Below are 16,404 nucleotides of genomic sequence, written 5' to 3'. Positions count from 1 at the left end.
TATTCCGCTCTTCTCTGCGTTCATTGTGAAAACCGCACCAATGCCTTCCTGGCTCCTCTGGCTGGCTGCGGAAGTTTTTTTCTTTTTTATTTTTTAGTTTTTGCCCCGTCTGCTCAACGCACTCATTCTTTTCTTCTCTGTTACGGCTCAAGAGCAGCGCAGCCAGCGAACCAAAATGAGCCCCAGTGAGCAACACACACACACTCTCTCTCTCTCTCTCTCTCTCTCTCTCTCTCTCTCTCTCTCTCTCTCTCTCTCTCTCTCTCTCTCTCTCTCTCTCGCTCTCTACGCGCGGCCTGTGCGAGACACGATGTGCGGATGATTGAGCACGCCAAGCACTGCTAAGACTGCTTATTTTTGCTGCTGCGTACTATGTTTTCTCACAACCAAAATCCATCAATCAAAATTCCGGGAGAATTTTTAACTGTGCAATTAGCGCGTAAACTGATGTTCTAACTGAATTGCTGCTTTAAGGGGGAGGGGCGGTAAATTCTTAATATCTTAGTAATTTGAAATTTTACATAGCTATTTATAATCAGACTTAGGATTAAATTCGCTTAAATAAATAAAACCAACCTTGGCTTATTTGGCTAAATACCTTAATCATTTTTCACAGTACCAATCCTTCGCTTGAGTCAAATTTAAATGTTCAATCAACTCTTGGGAAAAGAAAATCCGATTTCTCCAGCTGGAAACACGTAGAGGAAATTTGGTTTGCTGGCACCGCCATGGAGTCGCACGTCGGGTTTGTGTTTGTTTGCCAGCAAACAGCACCGAATTCTGATCCGAAATTCCAATTAACAGGACCAACAATCAGCAGGCAGGCGCTGATTGTGACGTCGGCCTGCGAGTGCTGCAAGGGCAAACACGCGCGCACTGTACGTCGCCGCCGCGTGTGCCCGTCGGGAGAGCGAAACACGCAGGGGACACAATTGACCCGCCTCTCAGCGCAGCTCCACTTGATGAAATTTACATTCGCGTCTAATCAAATTAGCCCACAAGTCCCTAGCCGAAAAATGTGCCGTGTTTTTCTCCCGTTTGACCAAATGCAAACAGTCGAATTTTGCGTGTGGCCATTTTCACTGGCTGGATGGACCTCACTTTTGTTTACCTTTCGGTGAAAAAGGCAAAGCTTTTCAGCAGTCGAGAGTGAAACGCAGCGCAGTCGAATTAAATTTCGATGATGCGCTTCGGTGCCGGACTTATGAATAAAAAAGGGCCTGTCGGCAAACAAAAACATGCCTTCATGGCGCAATTAACGCGTCCGCGGCCCCCTTCACTGCTAGCAGCACGTACGCACCGACCGACGGCGAATTGCTAACACGGGATGACACTTCCAATTCATGTAGCCGGAATTATTTGCCAAATTTGCTGACGGCCAGGGACAGGGAGCTCACAAACGAACGTCGCTCTCGTTACCGACGCCAAAATGACAATCGAATTTCTGGCCTGCCTGCCTGCCTGCTAGAGGCCTTTTGTCTACTGGTGCTTTTAATTGGTCTATTCAATATCGGAGGAAAAACGGACCTTGAGATAAAACTGACTGATTTTGCAACTGTACCCAAAAGAGCTCATAATAATCAAGTTTAATTATTTTTAAATCATTAAGAAATTCTTGTTTTGTGCTCATTTGATGAATGATGGTTTGTTCATCATTTCAATAAAATTTCCATTTTAATAATTTAAAAAACGTTTTCATTTTAAAAATGATTTGGTTCAAAAATTTCAATGCCATGGCCTTTTCATGGTTGCAGAAAGTGAAAAGTTTTGTATAATAAATGTTCCGAGGAATACTAAAAGCATCTGCAGTTAACCTGCGTTGTATTGTTAATTCCCAAATGACATTATGTGTCTTTTAGCTGACGAAGACGTCGATTATCAATCAGCTAAACAAGCTAAGCACGAGCAAAAACTTTTGACGTCACATAATACGCCTAGTGATGATTCAATTAGTATGGCTGGCCGCAAAACAGAGCAAAAAAGGCCTCTGGAACGAAGCTTAAGACATTATTGTCGGCGTCCAGAATAAGCTTCCAGCCGGCCGTCGGCATGTTCGAGGTTAAGCGTGCGTAAAAAAGAGAGCACAGAGTTAAAATTCGGTGCACAACTTGCGCTAGACGGTGTGCGAGCAGTTTTTTATTTATGCCGCCGGATGAAAATTTAATCCGGCGGCAGGCAGCGGGTGTGCCTGACCGGCAAGAAACATCATCCGCACTCGACGTTTCCACCGTGGTATTTGTTCCTGTTCAGGCGGAATTGTAGCACATTCTTTCCCAGATAAAAGAGATGCAAAATGCGGACACACAGGCTAAGTTTGATTAACATTTTAATGTGTATGTAAGCCTGACTCGCATTTTTTTAATTTTTTATTCTTAATATATTCAAGTCAGAGAAAACAATAATTTCTTTCAATTTTAAGTAGACAAATAGCGATATAAAAATATTTAATTGACAGTGGTAACAACTAATTCAAATGACCTCAAGAATTTCACTAATAAATTTTTTATTAGTATATGAATAGATTAATTCAATATTAGTATAGAAAAATAAAATAATCTCATATCCTGCGACGCATGCAAGAGCTCGTGTTTGGGCTGGGGAGTCAGAATGCTGCGCCAGGAAATTACACTTAATCAACGGAAATGAAAATTGTTCAAATTTGCGAGAGGAAAAAAGGCCTGCGGCCAAATTGGAATGCGTAAAATTTCTTGTCTTATGGAAGAGTGGGCCGGGCGCGGCGGAGAACGAGGAGGCTAGCAAAGTTATTTCTGCTCGGCATGGCGCAAGAAAAGATCAAAGGCTGCTACTCACGAATTTGAGTTTTCCCTTCTGCTCCATGAGCGCGCCGAGGCAGCCCAAAATGCAGACGAGCATCACGACGATCCCGCATATCAAGAGCACGTAGATTCCGGCGTAGAACTGCGGGATATCGAGCATGAAAATCCAGCCCTGGAAGTCCTGGTCCACCAACATCCACATCGACAGCGCCACCATCGCGATGCCGATCGCCTGGAAATTGTCACAACAATTAGGCAACAAATTAATGAGAGAAGCAAAATAATTTAGGATAAATTAGTAATCATGGGTCAAATTATGTCATGGGCGCATTGGAGAGTTTACAATGTATTTTACTTTCTTTAATAGCAACGAATTTGCAACTGTTCTGAACTGTTAACAAACAGTTTGGCCAGTGTTACATTTCAAATTATTGCTATTTTGTGCAGATAAAATTATCATCAGGATTAAATAGGATCTAAAAATAAACATTCTGTAAAATCATTTTTAAATTTACCTAAAATAAGGAAAAGTTTTAAATTTGTCCAATGTGAACTATTCCCGGATGCATGTTTTGTGTGCTATTCAAGTTGAAAACTACGATTTGCTACCCCAAAAGGTAAATTTAATTCAAAATTAAACACCGATGGATAGATCGTAAAACAGAAATCAAAATCAAGTGCAAAACGTTTATTTTTTGCATTTTTTGTAACAATGAAGCATGGTCTGAAATTAAATGTTACTTAGACCAGAATTGATTATTAAACTTGGTAGAAACGAAATTTTGCTGCATTCCCAAAGCAATACATTTAATGGACCACTTACAAGAGCTAAAAATGCAAAATATTGTTTATTGCTGACCTGTTATGACCTATGCTGATAACATAAATCCTGTGATCAATATAGCCAAGCAACAATTGGGAAACAAATAATAGATTATATTAGCCTTAGAGTCCAATTCCATTTTATAAATAACTTTACACCAAATAGCAAAAATAAAATTAGGCATTCTCTTTAGATATTACGTGTGAATCATAAAATTTGAATATATAAAATTCAAATTGAAACTGCCTCTTAAGGAATTTATCGTTCTAAATTAGGTTAGACAAAATTGTAATTTGTTTTAAAATTCCAATAAAAAAGAATTTTTAAATCCGGAAATATTATTAATCAAATATTTTGTTCACACAAATGCCTAAATATTAATTTTGTAGCTAAATCTGCATTTTTAATAGTTGGTTAACGAGACTAAACGATGCAGATGTTGAAACTTGGGGCTGAAAATATTACGATTTTTCAGATTGTCATTGTAAATATTTTTTAGTGTTCAATTTTTGTAAAATTTACTGGTTCGGTGTTGAAATTTATTTTTTGCAATTGGAAAATTTTCTAAAATGTCTATTGTTCTTCAAATTCCGTGTAGTTAAATTCATTTAAGGTTATGAAAATATTCCAACCGGGTGAGTTTCCCAGAATTACTCATGAGCCAACAAAATGTCAGTGTCATTTTCATTTTATTTCTACATCATTCAAAACACACATTTCGCAAGGTAGAAAAGTCATTGAGGGCGAATGCGTCATTTCGGCTGATTTCATCAGAGTAATGTTGCAGGAAAAGTACAATGGGCGGCCGAATAAAAGAGCAAACGCGATGTTTTGATGAGAAAGAGAGGCAAAAAGGTAGCCGATTTTCAGCGGCGGGAATTTTCCAGTAAATTTAGTCCTTATCTCTTTCGGACACAACAATAGCTTGACCCACGCAGTGAGAGTCGCGTCAGCCATAAAGAGCAGCCGCACAGAATGAAAGAAATAAACAATATTTCGGGGCGAAAGGTCGAGATAAAGTCTCGCGGGGGCGGCCCCCGCGTGCCTCCACAAATCTCGGCGCCGCGCACGTCGTAAAATCACATTTTTGCCCCGGTGGTGGTGGTGGAGCGGTGGCGGCCGTAAAACAAAAAAGAACCGCGCCGGCAATTACCATTACATTCGAGCCGACGAGGGATTCGCCCCGCAAAGTATGAATTACGGCCGACTTTAATTGCCACCTGCGCTAGCCAGCTTTGTTGCGCCGCGTGCACGCCGAGGAATCCGTATTAATTATCGCGCAATTACGAATATCATTCTCATTAGCAGCCTTCCCGATTTATATATTTGCATGCCCTCGCTGTGCGCGCGTGTTACGTGTATTCGAAAACACGCGCCGCTGTAAATTCGCCAAGTTTATTGCCGAGCTGGCTGCTTTTATTATCCAGCTGGCGAGCAAAGTACAATGCAAATACAAACGCTCTGTTTTTGCATTTAAGCGCCGAGCGGGAGGAAAAAAACAAACCACTCTTCGGCCTTTACTCTGTTTCAAATAATGCCTTTTAAACTCACACTGCAAGCACACGATCAAATTGAGATTAGGCCTCGTGAGCACTGCAAAGGACTGTTCACTGGTTGTGTTCAAATTTAATAGCAGCAGAGTAAGTTTAGCACAACAAAAACAGCTGTAAACGTATATATGCCTGCTTATTTTTTATCCATTTATGTTTATCTGCATTTTAAAATTATAATTTAAAATAGCATTTTTGCAAGGCTGTAGAAAAATTTCTATTTTTAGAGTGCTTTAATTCGTAAGAAATATACAGCTGTAGATTCTTTTTGATAAATTATTTATTAATCCAGTTAGCACGGAGTTTCAGTATTAAAATAATATTAAATATTAATTTCTTATGTTTTTGTCTAAGAGTTGGTCTTTCGATTTATCATCGCATAATACATAAAGTTAAATTAAAATTATTTAATTTCAAATGAAAACACGCTAATCGGAGAAAGCAAATTGTCATTAATATATTATTACATAGATATTACTTGTGTAATGAGGAAAAATTAGGAAAAACGTTAACAATAATTTTTCTGTCGAAGGAAAAAACTTGCAAAATTGCCCAATGATATGTTGCTGTAAGAGCTTCGAATTAATGTTAAAACCATCCAAAAATAGCGTGCGAAGAGGATCAAAATTAGAACAAAAAATCTTCTCTCAAAATGTTTGGCTTTTGTTTCCAAGTGTATCGTCGAGATTTTTTCAACAGATGGCGGAAACTACTGTTGGACATAAAATATTGCTATATAGAGACAGTGTATATTTGCTTGTTTCTCTTTTGTGCTTGAGTGAATCAGAAGATTTAAGGTATGCGTTTCATAAAATTTAATTCAAACTTTTTTAAAATTATAACTTTGTGTTGTATTGTTCTGAACTCATTCACCCCTTTTGTGCTAGATTCTGATGCGTCATTTTGCATTTTATCCATTCGCGGTTATATCGAAATAGCAGCAAGTTAGCGCAAAAGCGGTTGGAATCCATTCAGCATCCGCATGTGAGGAGGTTTAATTAGTTGATTAGTTATGCAGCCGGCTCCAGGGGAGACATTCGTTGCATAACCAATACACGCGACTGCGAACAGAGCAGCTGCGGTGGGTTTGAAGCGGTTTCGCGAGCCTGCGGAAACCGGCAACGGCACTGGCAGCTTGAGGAACCGACTTTTCACTCTGCTGCGCTTTGTGTGTGTGTGTGCGCGCCGACGTTGTAATCAAGCGGCACACACACGTCGTCGTCGCTGCTGCCGCCAAGTAATTAATTTAATAAAGCGGAATAGATGGCTGGCGTGACTTTGGTTATTAGCACGTGGGCGTCAGCGTAATAAGCGCGCGTCACGAGACAAATAAGCCAGATTAGTAAACTATGGAACAATGGACAATTTTTCACACCAGATAATAGTAGACTTTTCAGACCGTCACCGCGAGCTTACAGGAAAATATTGAAAAGATGTATATTGAAGTGAGAAAATGCCATTCTTTTTTGCTGATCGTATTTTTGAATTATGAATCTAATATAAAAATTTAAAGACCTTTAAGGCATTGCAAATTAACCTGCTCGTGAATTTTAATTAGACTGGGCAACAATTGAATTGAATTGTTGGCTGCAATTAGCAGATGATCATATCGGGGTAGTTTTAGTTATTATTTCAACAATGTGCAGAGCATAAAATTTCCCTGATTTTGAAATCTATCTATTTTCTGAGACAAGCAAATTCATTCTTCTTCATTTTTTTTAGTTCTATGCCAAATAATGTCATCAGTTGAGCGGTTAATTCCCAATTTAACTGATTGGCCAGCCTTCGCATGATCTGCTGCAATTTGCAGAGGCCGCTAGGAGGAGAATGAGGAGTGCAGCGTCCCGATTTATTTATTTGTTTTTCCAGTGGGCGGCGGGGCGCGTGACTCGACTTGGGAAAATGACTTGTTTCTCCGTAATTGGGCGCATCCGTCGAGAAAAACACACAAACGCGCGCGCCACAACCCTTGTCCAACAAGTGCGCCAATCTGACACAGCTCGGTGCTTATTTTGCGCCACTAGCGGAATGAGATGAGTGAATTTCGCTGCCCTTTGTGCACGGAATGCTAAAATATCGCGCAGCCTGGCCCCAAGTCAAGTCCGGCGCTGGACGAGGGAGACGAATTCTCAAGGTCACCGCAGCTATAGGGATGAATCAACCTCGCTTCCACATTTTTGTGGTAAGTTGGATAATAGGGTTGCAATGTTCGCAATGTGTTGCAAGTTAGGCGAGTGAAAATGAAACGTTAATTGAGGGACTAGACGATTTTTCGTTAATTTTTAAGAATTCGTTTGTTCCTTGAGGTGAGTTCAATAATTGGAACAAAATCGATTTCAAATTAAGGCTGTATGCCAAATTAAAAACCAAAACTATCATTTTTCAGCCATTTGATAATTTATTAAATATTAAATATATTATTATATATGATAACTGAATTAATCCTCTCAAATTAGGCGTCTGTGCAAAATTTTCATCATCCTGATATACGATCCTAGTTAACATACGCTATTATATATATTTTAATTGGGCTCCAAGATTATTTTCCAATAACTGCACGAAAGAAAAATGAAAAATAGCTAAATTTTTAGGTTTGTCAATCTGTGGCATTTTTTAAGTACACGAGTAAAAATGCAAGAAATTTTCACTATCCAAAAAATACATTCACAGTATTTTTTCTTGATTGGTTCACCTCTTTCGAGATGGGCGATAGCAAAAAACTCGCGAAAACTTGCTGTTTTCATAAAAATCTAACAGTGACAAAAACGAACAAACAAAACTACTGGAAACTATCAATCATGATGCTGACAAAACATTTCCCACAAATTGACAATTCCGTGAAAATTATTCCCACCTGCCGCTTTTGAGATGAGTTTCAGATTTCCAAACACTATCAAAGTCTAGACATCGTGACCTCGAGTTAAAATTCAATTCGCGATTATTTTTTTGCTGTGCCGCTGCGGTGAGCATTTGCAGTGGCACTTTATTCAAACTTCTGTTGATCCGTGTGTTTACACTCGAATTGCATTATATCTCGCGGCAGCTGAAAACTTTTGCCTCTCTGCTCGCCGTCGTCGTCCTAGTCGTGTGTCTCTCACTGTCTTTCTCTGCGTCTCATCGCCGCGGGCGAACGGGGCCATAAATTATTCCGCTCAGCCAAGAGACAGCTTCAAAGATTCCGGCGTCATTAATTAACGGGGGCAGCCGCAGGAATGCGTTTTTCGAAAGTGCACCCGGGGAATCCGTCAATTAAAAGTTGCCGCACGAGATGTAATGCGAAAGAAGGCGAGCCACGGTTTGCATGCTAATGATCTCGCGCACCTACACACATTCACATCCGCGCGCCTTTAATCTCGTTTCGACGCTGCTGAAAAAAAAGAAAGAATCACCCCTAATGCCGGCCGCGAGCTGCTCATTTCTCCCACTGAAAAGAGCGTCAGCGCTTTTCTCTCTTCTGATAAGTATGCCATTCGCAGAAGAGTCGGATCATTAAAAAGAAGAGTACCTTTCAAAGGGATTTCTATTTCCCCCTAGTGACGAACTATGCCTCGACAGCTCAGCGGTATTAGCAAATCAGCAATTTTCCTATATGCAACGGCTGGATAGTTGTTTGCAACTCTAGCTGTTGACGCAGCATGGACGAAACAGTGGAATTGCTATAACTTACTAAGTGAGATGTTTTCTCAAAGCCGCGGGTTATATAGCACATCAGCAGTAGTGCTACATGGTTGATTTGAAACATAAAATGGATCAATGGTTATAGTTTTGAATAAACGCGCACGCTAAGATTGTTCATGCAAAATATTTTTTAAATTTATAGGTTTGTTTTTATCACCGGGGGCCGGGTTGCGATTTATATTGGTTTTTGCCGGTCAGAAGTCAATATGGCGTCGAAATAGACCAATCAGGAGACAGTCTAGCGGCCAATCAGAAGTCTAAAAAAAGAGGCGTGCCGAACTAATAATTTCATTCATGCGTATGTTGTTGCTTTACCAATAGCCTGATCTAATGGTCGATTAGCCAATTACCGGGGTTATCAGCTGTTAGTAAAGAAGTAACAACAAAAATATTCATCGTGCTGAAGGTATTTTCATGATTAATTTTCCAAGCCAATTTAATTTTACGTGTTTGTAACATTCCCGCCGCACTCTACCAGACGCCATATATGCGCGTTGCGTGAATCCTATACTAAATCAAATTGCTTCAGATAGTTTTAAATTCAGATTGGTTTGAAAATCTTGCAGAGGAGGAGCAGTAAAGGTCGATCATCCCCCCTTTGGAACAGAGCGCAGTTTTGCTATTAGGCTAGAAAGTTTTACCACTCTGTTGACGCAGCAGGGATGAAACAGTAAATTCGGGCATCACACAGGCCCGAAATTACCGCCCGAAACCAATCTCGCTTGTTTCTTTCGCAGCAACTTAGTTTCGCAACTTGTTCTTGGCTCACGTGAGAGCGAGGGCGGCAGAGAATTCCGAGCACGCGCCACGTTTTCCCCTTTCCCATATCAACCGCGTGTGCAATATGTTTCCGCTTGACACTGGAAATTTATTTCCAAACTGCCCGTCCCGGCTCCGTTGGCCCGCGAAGAGCAGATACGCGCAGCACAGCAACCGCGCGACTTCAAAGGCTTCTCTCTCTAATTATTGCGTTATTAATCTGAAAATGAGTATATGTGCCGGCTGCGCGTGTGTGCGCGGCAAAGGCAAAACAGCAGGGCAAGCCCCAACACGGCCACAATTTCCATTCAGCGCACTGTCGAGAGAAGGAGCCGGTCTCGCAGGGACGGCTGCTCTGTGTTTCCTTGCCGCCAGCCACCTCTTCAAACCCGGACTGGTCTAAAATAACCACCCTCTCAATTTGTAGCAGCACCGTGAGCAGTTTGCATTGCAAAGAAAACTTGCGGAATATTTTATTGAACGCGTTGGTGGGATAGATAGTTAACTATATATAATTGTGAACGTTGAAATCTGAAAATTTATGTTTTTAAGCCTTGTACGTATGTCATTTTCAATCCTTGTCATAAACTAATAACAAATTTAGACAAATATTTTTGTATAAAATATTTCAACACAATTAAACTAGAACGAGCAAACACACATACAAACAGCAGATTTATATCGTTCGTTTTCAATAAAATGATCGTTTTTTTAGTTCGGTGATTAATCTCGCATTTTATTTTGCTTTCTTTGCGGCAGTAAAAAAATTTGAGCTGTAGATACAATATTTATTTTGAGCTGAGTGATTATTCTCGAAAAAGAATCCTGGACCAAGTGGGTGTATTATTTTATCTATTTACTTGAAGATTTGAAATCGCTAAATGAAGAGAAATTGTACTAAATTTAATATCATTCTGTTAACAGGGAAGGCATCCCTTTAAATATATTTTAAATGGCTGGTTTGATAATCATATTTCTTAGTTTAGTTTTTTAATAAAATAAAAATTCACCTATAAATTAAGTTAATCACAAAAGTGGGCAAATAATAATATAAAACAAATCAAATTTGAATTAAAAACATAATTTATTAGAATACTTTTATTAAATTTAAATATTTAAACAAAATAAATGTTAAATTTTAAAAAAACAAAAAATAATTGTACCTTTAATTCTTGCTATTTGACACAATTTATTTATGGTTGTTTTATTTTCTCTTGCTTGCAGGCTTAGTTGGGAGTGGGTAAAAACACTCGTTTTTTCTGTGCAATGGGCATGTGTTTCGACGATTGCAGCCTCGTCAGCAGCACACTGTCATGCAAACAAAAATCGCTTTGCCGGGCTGTCGGGAACTACTTCAAAAGAGAATGAAATTGCTCTAACAATTGACCGTTTGCTCTTCATAAGAATTTCTCTGCACCACCCTTACTTGAATGTGCAGCAATTTAAAGTTCTTTGCATTGTGTGCAGAAATTTCATGGTGTTTTCAGTTGCTTTAAAAATAGTATTTTTTATTTATAATTACTTTTGGAATCAAGCAACAATGAATCCCTACTTTAAGCGTAAAAAATTAATCTTCTTGTGGCTGCTGTTTTCATTTCCTCTTATGTGTATTCAGCTGTGTTTGATTTTTACGGACTTTCTCTAATTTGGTGAAAAAAATCACTATTTTTTGTAGGCAAAAAGAGAAAGAGAGAGCTTAAGCCTTTTGGAACAAACTAAATATCCTTTGTGGCCAATTATACCTTCTGATATTTACGTAACTGACCAGGTAAAATTATGGCGTCGAAAAAATAGGAGATAAAGTGAAATGATATGGATTATTTTGGTTATTGAAGTGAGTTTTCTCTCTTACTGATAGCAATTTTGTTTTTAATTACTTAAAAATACATTTTGCCGATTAACAGTGAAACATTTTTTGCAGTTGAATTTGAATGAAATTTAAAAAAGCAATTTGCTTAAAAATGCATGCCATTTTATATTTGAAATTCTTATGTTTAGTTTCTAATATGCAACGTTGATTTTTTATGTCACTAACACTTTAGCAAAATATTAATTGTAATACTTGGCTGGTTACGTTCGGAACTTTAGAAAATAATTATATTGTAAGGGTGTGATTCTCTGAAATTTTAACTGCAATATTTTTCATACGTCCTGCCTTGTACGGCAAATAATATTATAATTTCGGGTTCAAATAAAAATAAAAAACGTCAAAATTTTCAGAATAACTTGAAGTTACCGTGTTTCGTCTGAATTTGCGCAAAACCTATCGACATAACAAGATTTCAGCATTTCTTTTTCAAGAAATTGCAGCAGATGTTTGCAAACTCGAGCGCATTTTCACCCCACTTCAAATGCAGCAATTCAAGCCAAAGAAAAACACAAGGAACGGTGTCCGACGGCACAGTCCGTGCTTAACGCGCGAAGACAAACACACACACATTTTGCCAAATGCTCATCTGGCGGCGGTGCGTGTGCAGTGCAGTCGGTGCTCTGCTCTAGCTGCTTGGGCTGGCTGGCTCGGGGGTGGTTTTCTCGCGCGCGCCCCCACTTTGCGCGCACAGCACACGCATCGATCTCTCGGCTGCTGCCTGCCTGCCGAGCAACGAGGGAAAGAGAACGACGACGAGTGCAACATCCTCGAACGCGGGATCGATACCTTCGCGCGCCTGCCGCCGCCTCCGCCGCCGCCACCGCCGCATGCACGTTGCTGCTGCCGCTGCTTCACCTCCACTTACGCCTGCCTGCTTGCACGGCTCTGCGAAAGACGCCTATCGGATATCAATTATGCACCGCGCGGGCCAAATGCGGCCACTTAACGGCCGCCGCACCGCTCGCTCTGCCTGCGCCCGACGAATTCCGCCAATTGCGCCCGCCGCGTTCGTTAACACCAAATTGAGAATCCCAACGCAAGCAAAACAACCGCCTGCTGCAACGTTCTACGTTTCATTCTTCAAGTGAAATAAAGGGTTGTTAAGGTTACCTTCCTCTCTGATACACAATAAATTATAATTTTTAATCTAAAATTAGCATCTTTTGGGACTGAGTTTGATTTTAAGATCTTTTTTAGCTTAGATTCGGTATCTCTATCATGGCCGGTTTTTATTTCGTTAAAAAGCACACAAATAACTAATTTTTTAGACAATAGGATTTTTTTTGTAAAATGTTGTGTACCAAAATCTATTTTACCTATTTAACAAATTACCAGGAAAATAATAGGCCAACAGCTCACTTGGGAAAAATCTTTCAAAATTGACTACACTGTTATTTTTTATTTTTAGGTATTAAAATGTCTCATTCAAAGCATTGAAAAATTTATGATGGCTGCATTTTGTAGCGAGACTTAATAAAAGTAAATAAATTTCCATAAAAATGCTGTTTTTCATCGTTAAATAGATTTAATTAGTAAAAATCTGTGCAAATTCAAGACAAACAGCAGCTCGTTCTGGAACAGATTGCTGCCAATGCTGCTGCTTATCAAGTTTTTGTGATAATTGTTTTACAGAACACAGGACGATAAAATTAAATTTGAAGGGCTCAGTTTCCTTTAAATAATTCCAGTAAATTTTAATATATCACTTGCAAAAGATATTCTATCAGCAATGCCATTTTCTGTTTAAATATTTATTTAGCTTATTTCTCACAGCAGTATATTATTTAAAATAAAATTGTATTTTTCATCAGCCTGATCTAAATTTTTTTGAAGTATGTTGTTAATTTTTTAACTAATTTTTATATTTTAACCTTTTGCACATCATATAAATATTAGAAAAATAAAAATATAAAAAAAAAATTAAAAAATAAATATGAAGAAAAGCAACTATTGATTAAAAATCTAAAGAACATTTGTAGAGTATTAGATTATTTTATTCTCTGATCATCATTTTCACCATTTTTTAATTATCTTATAATACATTCGGATATGCTGTAATAATTTTTTTCCAGTTTCTTATCTTTTATAGTGGATCATATAATTCATTTGCTTTCATCAGTGTACAATGATGGCTCATTTTCATTTAAAAACTTTCCGTAGAGTCAAGAAAATATATAATTGCTCATTACGTACGAAAAATGTTTGTTTTTAACATTTGACTGGCTGTTGTGTCAGTTCTAGGTAAATGGTATTGAAAAAACTAATTACGTCTCTCGTTGACAAACAACATGCTGCTAGCGAAGAAGCAAAAAACAAATTTTCCGCAACAACAGACTCTAATAAGACAGCTCTTTACTTCAAGAGCTCTTTTTGCATGCGCAAAACTTTTATTCCGCGCACTGGTAAAGATTTGACTGGTTCCAATTAATTCCGCGGAGAAAAGGAAACTGCTTATTACAATAGCGCCCGTTAAAAATGTGCTGATTCAAGCGGAAGAAACTGCTCTTTCCTGCTCTAGTGCGGCAGCGGCAACAATGGACTCGGTGCAACAAATCATAAGACGCGCGCCGCTCGGGGGCGCGCAACCCCTCTGCTCTCGTATTTATTTGGGTGCTCGGCTGGCTGGCGTGTTGCTCTCACGGATAAGTTTGGTCATAAATTAAAAGTTTTTCCTCCGACTCACTCTCGGAGGCCGCCGCCGCCGCCTCTCTCGCTGCCAGTTCGATAGTTTCATCTTCTCCCAAGAGCTCGAGCCATTATTATAGCCGGCAGCCCGCCGACTAATTCAATATTCCGCGGGCGCAGCGTTTTATTTGCATGCCTCCTTTTTCGCCAGCCATGCACTCTCTTGTTATACATTCACTTCTGCAGCGCTGCAAACTCGCTCTGCACTCGGCGAAGTCAAATTGAATTTTCTGAATTCGAATAGTTGCCCCATTAGTTTTTACTTCAGCCCCAATTGAGAGTTCACTGGCGGCTAGTTCGCTTCGGGAGGGGGGAAACTTTTGATTTCTATTTCAAATGAGGGGCTTTTTGTTTTATCTTAATTAAAAAAAATTTTATAATATAAATAATTATAATATTTACAAACAATTTTTTTTAATTTTTTAATCATTAAATTTGTTTTTAAAATTTTGAATATCTATTGTTTTTATAAAGTTTAGTTATATTTTATTTACATTAATAAATGTTTATTTTTTATTAATTTATTATCAAAGATCGCCGCATCGCTTTCTGATTTCCATATAAATAACTTAGAGCTTACATACATTATTTAATTATATTTAAATAAACATAATGTTCAACTCTATATTGAGAGTTCCCATACGATTTAAAACAAATTCTTCTTACAAATTGGCTTGTGTAACAATTTCATCACTACTTTGAGCAGATATTTAGATTTTTTAGTGGTTGCGCAAAAATTTAATAAATGCAACTGAACTCTATGAATTAAATGCGAATGCTAAATAATTTCAACTCAAAGTACTAAAATTTCAACTTAGTTCATTACATACGAAGGACTACACTAGAACTAGTTTATTTGTAGATCAAATAGTCAGTTTTTCTGGTTAGAACAGTCGTCCTAAGAAACAAATAGGGCAATTTATTTGTTCTTAAGGGCAATGTTATTGTTTTAGGATGAAATTTTGCGTGTACACGATTTAGGAGCTCCAGATTTCAAGCACAATTGAAGATTTTTGTCCAAAATTCGGAAATATTGTCAGTTCAGGACCAAGTAGTGAATCGTAGATTTAATTAAGTTTTTTAATCAAAGTTAATTAATTCCAAACTAAGACACCACGTTTCAAATAGAATTCTATATTTTTTTAAAGATGTAATACCGACTACTATGAAAAAAATCATAGAATACAAATTTGGCGACCAATTTTTAGAGTTAAAATTATAAATTAAGTAGCCTTAAAGAAGTAAAAAATGAACGATGGCTCCATCTTTCGGTATCTTCAATTACTCCTCCAGAGAGGAACCAATTGCAACCATTTTCCTTCCGAATGGTGGGGCCGTTCCTGATGGGATTGCAGATATTTATCGAATGGCACATTAGGAAAACCTTCCCACGAAGCACTATCGCATGCAAAAAACGGCCATTCGGCTCATCCTGCACTTTTCCCACCGCGCTGCCCGACCCATTTTCCGCTGCTGCGCATTATTTAGCCGGCTCTGAGGTGGCAATGATCTCATTTGATGGGTCTGCGGTTGCGGAAGCAGCTCTTTGTGCGCGCGCGTGTGGCATGTGCTGCGGATTTAATATTTATTTGTCACGCATTCCACGCGCCCTAGCAGCAGCCAGTATTCCCATTAAATTCTCTCTCTTCTCTGCGGATGATTCACGTGGCGCAAATCTAGCCGCCCCGCGCCTCGCCTGATAAGGCCAGATTACACCGATGACGTGCCGTGTGTGTATTCGGTAGAGAGCGCTGCTATCCTCTCTCTCTCTCGCGAGAGATAGAGAGAGGAGAGCAGGAACGGGAATCCAAACAGCAGCCGCCGCCTCCTCCGCAGCCGCGATGATTTATCCCGTTAATTAATCCAGCCGACTTTCTCTACGTGCTGAATTGTGCGGAGCGGGCATGACATGTTTGATCTGACGCGGCTTTGCATTCAATTAGTTGCAAATACAAAGCACTTTTGAAGCTGATCGCAAATGAAAAATGGCATGTGTCACTTAAATAATCATTTGTTAAAAGGAAATATTTAGAAACGACGCTTGATTGGGAAGTTAGCAACCAAATGATCACTTTTAAAGTCAAAACTGTTAGAAAATTCTTGGTGTTGTGAAAAAAAGGAATTATTTAGCATCTAATAAATAAAAAGGATTGAATGAATTTATTATTAAACGCATATATGCGTGCGACACTAATCCTATACAATCAATTCTTACAAGTCTTTGCTGCTGTTCTTAAACTAATTCTTTTTACTACACATTTC

The 16,404-nt window shown here is 38.8% G+C and overlaps 1 protein-coding gene across 1 annotated transcript in view; it reads right to left on the bottom strand.

The window, feature by feature from the left end:
• The window catches only part of Tsp2A (tetraspanin 2A), a 65,147-nt gene that overhangs the window by 36,874 nt on the left and 11,869 nt on the right, over window positions 1–16,404 (bottom strand). The window contains exon 2 of the mRNA XM_065497478.1: window positions 2,812–3,009. Within this exon, the coding sequence (XP_065353550.1) occupies window positions 2,812–3,009 (198 nt within the window). The remainder of the gene's footprint in view (window positions 1–2,811; window positions 3,010–16,404) is intronic.

The sequence above is a fragment of the Cloeon dipterum genome, chromosome 1 (genome assembly GCF_949628265.1).
Source record: "Cloeon dipterum chromosome 1, ieCloDipt1.1, whole genome shotgun sequence".
In the NCBI taxonomy this organism is placed as follows: domain Eukaryota; kingdom Metazoa; phylum Arthropoda; class Insecta; order Ephemeroptera; family Baetidae; genus Cloeon; species Cloeon dipterum.
Note: the sequence above shows the minus strand (reverse complement) of the source record. Positions and strands in the feature narration are given on the sequence as shown.